Source organism: Megalobrama amblycephala, linkage group LG16, assembly GCF_018812025.1.
Source record: "Megalobrama amblycephala isolate DHTTF-2021 linkage group LG16, ASM1881202v1, whole genome shotgun sequence".
NCBI lineage: Eukaryota > Metazoa > Chordata > Actinopteri > Cypriniformes > Xenocyprididae > Megalobrama > Megalobrama amblycephala.
The window spans coordinates 29,707,659-29,717,942 of NC_063059.1; the positions used below are offsets into that span (position 1 = coordinate 29,707,659).

Here is a 10,284-nt window from a genome sequence, read left to right on the forward strand (position 1 = left end):
AGATGACTATTTTGGGATCTAAGTGATTTCGAAGGAGTGATCTCGACTACAACGCTTACCAATGCAGTAGTTTTGCAAATACAGTACAAGAAATCTCGATGGAGGTGGGTAATTTTCAAAATTGTCTTATAAAGTCATAATATATACATTGTTTTTGAATTACCGTAAAGCATTTTGTCACTTTCGCGTGAACGTGAACATGAGGCGAGATTGTGTCGGGTCGGCGCAGCTCAACTTGCAAGTGCTGTATTCTGGCGTAGACGTGCCAGAGGGGGTTAGTGCTCGCCTCAAACACACAACTACAAGTCAATTAACCATCGTAAGGACTTAGAAAACTATTTATGAATGTAAAAAAAGTTACTTAGTTCTGCTTTAAGACATAACCGACTGTTTACTAGGATACTTTGTGTGAATTTTTCCTTTCAAGCACAAGGAAACATGAAAGTGAACTAAATTCAATATCCGCGTGCTGTCTGAAACACAGCTTTCTGGTCGCTTTTTGGATGTTTGCATACAGAAAACTTCCCACAGTGAGTGGGAAACAGTGTTAATTTTAGGCACTGTTACAGCTGGCTCTTAGGTTGCAACAAACAGGAGACCAGACGTGCCAATTATTTGCAGAAATATTTATTTTACACAAGAAAGACATAAATATAACATAAATAAAGAAACTTTTTAGGGCCGGGCAGGACACTCAGTGTAACGCAGGCCATCAAGCACCATGCTGGAACCAGATGATAAGTGGCATGTAACTCTGCATCCAACAAGTGTCAGGTGTGTGCAAATTCAAATTGTGTGACATCACCTAAGAATCACACACAACCAAACAGACGCACAGCGTAAACTAGGACGTCACAGGCATGTTTACACAGAAAAACTATGGAAAAGCAGCACAATGGAATGCAAAGCATGCTCTTTGTAAACGACTTTTAATTGTAGGTAACATCAAATTGTCTGTAGCACAAACATGTGCTATCACTTTCAGAATAGTATCCCAGAACTTTGTAGCAGCCACATAGCAACGTACTAAAAAGCTCTCCAAACATCCAGGCAATCGCACAGAAACACCCCAGCAACCGCATAGCAGCATGCCAGAAATCTCACTATCAACTACTGAGTAACCTCCTAGCATCAACATGGCAGTGAGCTTTGAATCTTCCAAAAATGTAACGAGGATGTATGTGTATGTGTGTGTGGCCCAACGATAACATCTGCACTTCACAACCGATTTTTCAAGCTGATCTTTCCCACCTCCTGCTCTTGCTCTTGCTCTTCCTCTCTCTGTCTGAGATATCCTCCAGACACTTAAACACATTTTCTTGAGCATCATTATTCACTGCTAACTCTCCTGCGCTCAGCAGCCACAGAATTTCATTTGGGATTTGAAAGAGCTCTCATGGAAATGGAGCCTGGGTCATTTTATGAAATGTATTTGTTATCGGACTTGCGTAATGTCAGGTCAGAAGAAAGAATGGCTCCAGCTGTGGTCAAAAGGTGGCTGGAAAAGCTGTGTAATTTGGGTGATGTCATTCTTTTTTCTCACTGTCTACCTCATGCATTTACACTGAAACAGCAAAATTGTGACTTAAGGCTGGAATTCACTTCACAACTTTTAAAATCTAAGCTGAAGCTAAAAGATCTATGTCTATGCCCATCAAAATCTGTCAACTTTGACTGCCCATTATATTCAGATTGGTTTGGACTTTCGTCAACTAGTTGTATAGTGTATTCCATCTTTTTCTGTGATATACTGAGTCTGAGACAAAAGAAGGGCTGGAGGAAGGAGGTTGTTGACAATATTTCCATTAGGCCAAGAGATTTCCAAAGCTGTTTCCTTTGCTCCTCATCCACCTCCTCCCATTTACTAACTCACAGCCCTCCTTCAGTTACTCTCTGGGAAGAACTCCGGGAATACGCACTGTAGACCAGCTTTGGTAGACAACATGGTTTCGATGCATAGTTCTTGTGCATAGATCATCTGATCTATGCACAAGTGTGGAAAGACAGGACCCAGAGTCAGGAGGAGAGGGGTGAGTCTGGGACGCTTGCTTTGGCAGCAACCCTTTGTATCTCAACAGCTTTTAATAGCACAGCAAAAGAAGGTGTTGACGTCATTCTCCTTCTGTGGCTTTGAGTCGATGTGTGCTAGCAACTTTCCAGCTGAGGTGAAATTCTTGGCTTTGAGCTTCTCACATTTTTGAATGGAGATTAAAGAGATGATCTGAGGAGTTTTGCCAAGGCGTTGAGGGTCACTCACTGGCACTGAGGACATTGGCAATGCTTGCCGCACCTGAACAAGGTCTGACATCATACAGTCATGTGAATCTCTTTCTGATCCAAGGTTTTTAAATGACAGAAGTGCAAAACAAAGCTTATGAACTGGATTTAATGGCGTTGGGCTTTGGACCAGACATTGAAGATTTTGAAGATCTGGTCATGGAACTTATGTTCAGAGGATACAAGCATGTGTAATGTGTTATGTGATGGCTTCATCAACATCTTTGCAAAGGTAAATCAATTCTTTGCCTATAAAAATATAGAATTAAGTCTTAAAATCTGACTTTGTTAAACAAGACTTTTCTGCATGCTTTTTGGTCTGCGTGGGTGCTTGTGTCTATGAATTTGGAGTTCGGGTCCTGTGGTCCTCAGTGGAGGAGAGCCAGGCCCCTTCGCCACTCCTCTGCAAGGATTAAACACGGTGAAAAGAACTCTTTGTGCTGGCTGCACTGGAATGCCTGTTGAGCCCAGTGTCTTTAGGAAACAAACAGCCAAAGTCAACGGAACATTTGAGCAAGTGCCTGTTGGAATATTGTGTTCACTTGAGCCCCTGCCCTGTGCAGCCCCCTCAACAGACCAGAGAAAGAGTGACTCACTCACAATAGTAGCCTTAAAGCCAGGAAATTATTAGTCTGATGATGCATTATTTGCACCTGAAAGTCAGAGTGCTCTCAAAAAACACACTCTTCAATGTATGCTATTTCTGCCTGAAATAACTGTGACTTATTACCTCAGATATAAGTTAATAAATCAATAATCTCAGAACTGCAGGGCTCATTATGTGATTTTATATATTATATATAATAATATAATATAATAATAATGTGGCTTTCAACTTTGCAATTGTGAGACTTTATTTTTTCATAACTTTGACTTTATATCTCAATTGTGACTTTATCCCTCAAGTACAGCTATTTCTCATTATTCTGACTTCATATCTTACAACATTATCTCATAATGTGACATTCAGTTTTGTAATGTGGTTCGGTTCTGCGATAGTGAAACTGGTTTCCAACCTTGAAAAGGCTTTGAAATTATTGAACTTTTTGTATTATGAGTCATGAGTAGGTCCAGAAATTATTTATTTAAATTTTTCTTTGCTGATTTGAGGGGAAATTCTAAAAATGTTTAAAAAATGACTTTGTTCGACTAGTGGAAGACAAGGTAAAGTGTTTGGAACAATCATTATTTTTGCAATTCCATTTTGTTTATGAAATTACAAGCAAAAAAAGATTATTAAATAGGTTCCTTTGAAGATTTTTGAAATTGTCTGTGAGAAGAAATAAAGAGTGATGTGCCATTCTCTGACTGCCTCATCCTGCAGGAAACTCTCTCTCTCTGATAGGAAGTCTACATATAGACTCAACAATCAGCAGTGATCCTCCTCTTCTGCCATCCTGTTTGTTTGTCATGCTTCCTCTCAACTGTTTAGGGGACGTCTTCTAATGTGATCTCCCCAGTGCCCACTCATATCATTTATGAGTGAACTATCACTGATGTTGATACAATTAGAGGTGCTACTATGTGTTTAGATGAGCTGTAAAGTCATGTATATGTCAGTATTCACCCTTCTGGGAATCCAAAGTTTTGGAACATGATAACTGGTTTCCTTACACCAAATTAAGGTGGTCAAGTTGGGACATGGTCAATGGTCAACCTGTTAAAATTGAGCAAATTATCAACTCATTAGACCCGTAGAAACTACCATGTTCCAAAACATAACTATCATCTTAAACTGTTTTTTTTTTTTTCCAGTATAGGCCTGTGTAGCCCTACCTCCTCTGGCTGGTTGTCAACAATACAGCTCTTTTTTGCTCTTGGATTCTTATCTCAGGGTTATATATTTCACTGACTCTGACATGAGAATGCACACAGAGGCCTTTGATGGTGTTCTGGTGACCTTTGCCCATGTGTCTTCTCTGTGCAGGTGGTCTGCTGGTTATTAGCCTGTAACCAAGCCTCTGCCTTTCTCAACACAATGAGTGATGGAGAAACCAGCATACCACAGATTTTACATAGCACTTTAAGGAATCCCACAATGCTAGTTGATTAGGGTGCATCTCACTCAGCTCTCTAGCTCCCTCGGTTGTGAATTGTACATCCTTGTACACAAATTCAGGCACTGGTAAGGACCCTGGATCTCTACACATTGGGACACTGATGACTATTTTCGGCTACATCTTTGTTGTACAACGTCACTATGGTATTTATGAACAACAGCAGCACTGATATCTTTCAGACATTACTTTTTTTTTTTAAAGCTTATTAAAGTACATTGATGAATAGTGTGGTTGTTACATATAGCCTACCTGCAACATTTAGCTGTAAGTTAATAATAAATGTTAGCTACCTATTGAGTTGGTTCACGCAATTTATTTTTTGCGCATCAGAATTTCAGTTAAGGGAACATAGTGAGCATCTGTTCTCTCTGGTTTTTGGGTGCATTGTGGGAATTTTTATGGAGCGAATATTTCTGTTCACTGGAAGGATTCTGTGATTTAGACAGGCCTTAAAATGGCTGACTTCCTGATTAGTGTCCTGACTGCTGAACTAGGGAGCTGTATAAGGCGCATCCATAGACAGTAAAAGAAATGGACACAGCGACCCCATTGGAACTCAATTGAGACAAGTGAAGCCCATTTTTAGCGATTTTTAGCACTTCCGTTTCTGACGCGCAGACTCAAACTAAGCTTGATGACGTCAGCAACCTGTCTGACAGATGTAAATCTTCTAGTAGCTGTGCGTGCAAACTGCCATCGTTAATCTTGCAGAGACGGCGAGCTTGAGCGGGGAGTTCTTTGGCGTGAGTGAGCAGGAGAAATTATTCTGATTAATTATTTTGTATAGTATTTTAAAATGTAACGCCAGTACACCATATTAAGTTAATGCATACTATTGCCTGCGAGCTTCTCCTCCTGTCTGTACGGTAATTTCTCTACTGTGCGACAGAGAGTCGAGTGGTTATGACGCAATCGTTAGCCTATTTTTACAAAAACTGTTTCTACGGGGCCATAATGTAACATAGAAGGTAATGGAGCCCTTTATACATTGTCGTGTATCTTTAGAAATAAATAATGGACAAATTGAGTCTTTAAACGCCTCAGATGTAAAGTTATTTGCTGTCAAAGTGACGCCAAAATGAATGGGAGTCAATGGGATGGCTAACGCAAGTGAAGTTCTGCTACAAGATGGCGGCACGCGGCCGACTTCAACTTCCGGTCGACTTCCTTGGGCACTGGGCGCATCCTGTATTAGCAAGATTAGCATTGATGCTAAAAACAAAGTACGTCCCTTTAAGACAAGTCATTTCACTCGGCGGCCATCTTTGAAACGCCTCTCGGGCATCCTGGGCATCATGCAGCTCTTTGAATGGGGAAACATCAAATTCTCCAAAATTGTTCGCCAACCTTACGATTAAATTTCATATTTGAAATCACCAATGAAATCTAACAACAACCGGCTCATAAATTTAGTTTCTAAACGCTCGAATCATGACAAAAAAAAAAAAACATTTTTCAGGCTGGATCAAGCTAATGCGCATGCGCAGACCTAAATGCGCGTCTCTTTGGAGGCGCGCGTCTGACTGTTTCTATAGAAACCGGTGATTCTAACGGCCGCTGAAGTGACGCGATGACTTTACCAGTTGGCGATTGGTTCTTATTTAGAAGGCGGGACTTATTCCGCCATATTGCGCGTTACACTTTATCCCATTCAAAACAATACGAGTGACACATCTTGTGTTATTCCATAGTCTCTGGTACTGATTAGCATTTTATGAGTAAGTTCTTTGGACATGGGAAACTATTTGATCTGTAAATAGAAATATTCATCAAGTTTGCTTTTTAAAAATTGGTGTGTTTAGAGCTCTGGAAATGTTACATAATTTTTGAGTCTTAATTACATTGGGTGGGAGAATTTCTGCCCACACAATGCTATTTTAAGTCACGTTCTAGTTCATTTTCACATTCCTCTACTTTGCAACATTTTTGTGGCAAGGTCTAAAATTGGAAGAAGCTATTTAGTCAGCCACATCGATTGCTGTGTTTGTCTGTGGCCATAATCATACACACACAGAAATGGCTGGATTTTTCATCTGCCCCTCAATTTCCTGTTTAGATATGTGTCTGTATGCTGCAGCACATATGCGGCATGCTGCAGGGACAGATCTTAAACATGTGTGATGTTTTCTTCAATAACATCCTCTGAAGTTGGGCATCTTTGGATATGAAACAGAGGCCTTAGGCATTGTGATCACGGATGTCGTGCAAACAGTTCAGTAAAGGCAAACAGCTGATAAGGAGATATTTGTTTATTGTTCCACAGTATGGTATACATAACATGCTGCAAACGATGTGCAACATATTTCATATATAGCTGAAATAATTAAAAAAATATATATGTATTATGCATTCAGCTTTTTTCCTCCTCTGTTCATGATCCTATATCAGAACAGACCCAGTTTTGAGAAGCACAGTATAGAGTTCAGTGCTTACCACCAGGTGGAGTCCTCTGAGCAGGCAGCTCACAAACGATAACCAACTAGCTAGTGAAAAAGCTCATCATCTCCACCTTTCTCTCTATCTGTGTCCCTGTACTTTTAAGCTCAACTGAAATTCCACTGATGAATAATCCACAGCACCTCGAGGCAGGAACTAGAAAGCTGTTATTACCGTACAACAGACAGGACTCGCTGCAAGCGTCTTTACCACATTTCCTCACTTTCTTATAAACCAATTACAAATTTCTTCTCCTTCAGCGTTTCCTGAGCATACAGAATATTATATTCGGGGAAATCCTTTAAATGAACCTCAGCAATATATATGAGAGAGTAGATTGCATGTGGTGAAACATCTACATTCCAAAAAGCACCATCATGTCTTTCCATTCAGAGATGTATCCATTAATCCGTGGTCTCCCTCCAGCCCACAGTGCTGTCATTTTGAAGAACTGAATGTTGTGTCATCCACCTTTCAAAACAATCCAGCACCTCTCTAAATCTGACACAGCCAAGCCTCAGGCATTGAAAAATTTTGAAAGAAAAGTCTTTTTGTTAGTATTTTTTTCTTTCTTAACATTTTTTACTTAAAGAAAAATGGTGCCAATTATTTTTCAGACTTTTTTCAAAAAATATTGTATTGAATTACACTGCCCTCCAGAAGTTTGGAAACACCCCTGGCAAAGTGTGGTTTTGGACGATATCAGCATAAATCCTTATAATTTTTTGGTGCAAATACATTAAAGTAACTTGATATTATCATTGAAGACCAGCAATAATAATTTTCATTTTGATTACATAATAATGTCAATATATACCCTTTTGCCAGCTGTGATGCCTGGTTACTGGTTTAAACTTGGCCCAGGTTTGTAAAAGATTTTTGGTTCAGCACACCTTAAAGGATTAGTTCACTTTCAAATTAAAATTTCCTGATAATTTACTCACCCCCATGTCATCCAAGATGTTCATGTCTTTCTTTCTTCAGTCGAAACGAAATTAAGGTTTTTGATGAAAACATTCCAGGATTTTTCTCCATATAGTGGACTTCAATGGCCTCCAAACGGTTGAAGGTTCGCAGCTTCAAAGCGTTCTACGCGATCCCAGACAAGAAATAAGGTCTTATCTAGAGAAACCATCACTCATTTTCTAAAAAAAATAAATACAAATTTTATATATTTTAACCATAAATGCTCATCTTGAACTAGCTCTCTTCTTCTTCTTCTTTATTAAAATTCCAGCAATGTAGACGCTGCTAAGTGTATTACTGCCCTCGTCAGGTCAAAGTTTGAACTAAATGGTCATATACAATATGCTAGTGCAAGTATATAACAATTAGTTCAAACTTTGACCTGTATGAAAGTACCATTTGGATGAAGTCAGTGACTTTTGTGGCAGTCGCTACGTGACTCAAAAAATAAAAAGCTAAATGCTCGTAAAAAAAATTCATACTTGTGTTGTTCATGGTCATAAATTACCGCCATAAATACGGAAAATATGAAAAAAGAGAGCAATTTTTTGGGGGGTACAATCTACAAATCGGCCACAATGCAGAAAAAATGCACACAACAGTGAAAAGACACTAAAATATCAAGAGTGCAAAATAGACTCTGCACACTCCACCCCCAAACATATATGAACTGTTGTGACTGTAACACAAAGCAAGTTTTTGCAAATTTATGAAATAAAATCAATAATTCAGCCACAAAGCAGTAAAACAAACGGAGAGCAAGGAAAGGGTTACACTCTAAAACATCAAAACAGTACAAAAAAAAATTGAACCAGAAGACTCAAATCAGAGGTTGAAATCAGATTAGACCCAGACCAATTAATCTCTGATAAAGTTACATTTTCATTGAATTTTGAATGTTGTAACAAAATGTCTTTCTCTGTGTTCGACAGTAGGAAAATTAATGGAAAAACTTGACACTTCAAATCAACATTTCAAACATAAAATATCTAAGCCGTGACAATGTCTAAATATATATCCACATACACAATCTAATAAAAGTATGTTTTTATGTCTAAAAACAACTATAGAATTTACAAGCCTCTTTAGCTATAGGAATCTAGTGGTTAAACCATGGCATTACAGATGAGTTTTTTTTTGTTTGTTTGTTTGTTTTTTACTCTTACCAGATGACACTAATCTGCCTTCAAAAATTGGATTTTAAAGGCCTTGCCTATGTTTTAACATGAAATACAGCTTTAACCGTGAAAATAAAAAATAGGTGAAAAACATTTTTTTATTATTATTATTTTCAATGGAAAAAAATGTATCATAATTATTGCATAAATATTAAATAGTAGCATAAAATTCTCTCAAAATACTAAATAAAAAAGAAAAAATATTATTGAACAAAAATATATTACATGGATTTTACTGAAAATAAAAAAAAGTTAGATTTCAGTCTTTGGTTTCTTGGCTTAGTTACGTGTGAGTATACAGTTAAGTGAGCAGCTACATGCCAGACCTACATGCCTTCGATCGACCACATCTCCATCTTTTTTCCATTGCGCTCTTCAGGCAGTGTGCAGCATCCGCAGAGAGTGCTTTCCCATTTGAGCATGCAGAAGAGAGACAATACCAGCCTTTATGCTTCTATTGGAAAAATGTGCTGTCCTTCACATTGTTGTGTCTGATAATATGTGAGCGTGTGCAATTTGGAACAGAATCAAACTCTGTATAAAGACACTAGTAGGGAAATGTGACTCATTACCATTTTGTATTGTGAAAATTGGCTTTGATGAGCTAAGAGGCATGTGGCAATAACAGAGTTTTGGAGTGTGATCAAACCCAATCTCAATCTGTCAGATCTTCTGTCTGTCTGCCTCATGTCTTTGTATATTTCCCATGTATGACCTACATAAACTTCAATTAATACTCACTTGTGTTTGCTTCAACTTGTTAAACTTCTTCTCTTGTTCCTCTTTCACTGTAATTCGCCGTTTTTTTCTTTTCTCTTTTATAAAAGCTCCATCCTTTTATTGACCAACGCAGTAACATCTGTTATCAGGGCTGTAGCCAACAGGCAGGAATGTGGGATTTAGCTCAAAGCAGCATGTATAGGCAGGTCCGTGCTGTTTTGAATAGGAGCAGGTATCCTCTAAATGAAGATGTAGAGAGACTAGAGAGACAGAAAATAGCCCAGTTACATTTTCTGAGGACTTTTATGCTGTAAAGCTTGATTTAATGCTCAAAAATGGAGGCTTTGTGTTTGTTGGACACTTGGCAGAAGGTAAATTTGTATCATTTATTTCATATTTCACCTTTTAAACAGCATATTATCTCATTTTTTATTTCTTGATTGATACATCCTCGGTTTTTAAATATTTAAAACCTCATCAGAATTTAATGAGCAGGTAATTTAGTTTGTAGATCTGGTTTTTGAATTATACAAAGGCCTTTTTGCTGAGGTGAAGTGGTTTCAAGTATTAAAAGGTTAGATTTGTGTGAAATTTGATTCAGTGCCAAGCAATTTAAATTCTCCAGCCTTCAAAAAAGTGTTTTTGTG

At 38.2% G+C, this 10,284-nt stretch overlaps 1 protein-coding gene across 15 annotated transcripts in view; it reads left to right on the forward strand.

The window, feature by feature from the left end:
* Positions 1-10,284, forward strand: part of phldb1b (pleckstrin homology-like domain, family B, member 1b) — a 96,708-nt gene that overhangs the window by 7,371 nt on the left and 79,053 nt on the right. For 4 of the 15 annotated variants that reach the window (XM_048159698.1, XM_048159703.1, XM_048159701.1 and 1 more), the window contains exon 1: positions 1,876-2,509. The exons of 2 other annotated variants lie outside the window; for them this stretch is intronic. In XM_048159698.1, the coding sequence (XP_048015655.1) occupies positions 2,465-2,509 (45 nt within the window). In that variant the 5' untranslated portion in view covers positions 1,876-2,464. Of the gene's footprint in view, positions 1-1,844; positions 2,510-9,153; positions 10,009-10,284 lie in introns of those variants that run through there. 9 more of the 15 variants (XM_048159694.1, XM_048159704.1, XM_048159705.1 and 6 more) reach the window with 7 other exon arrangements.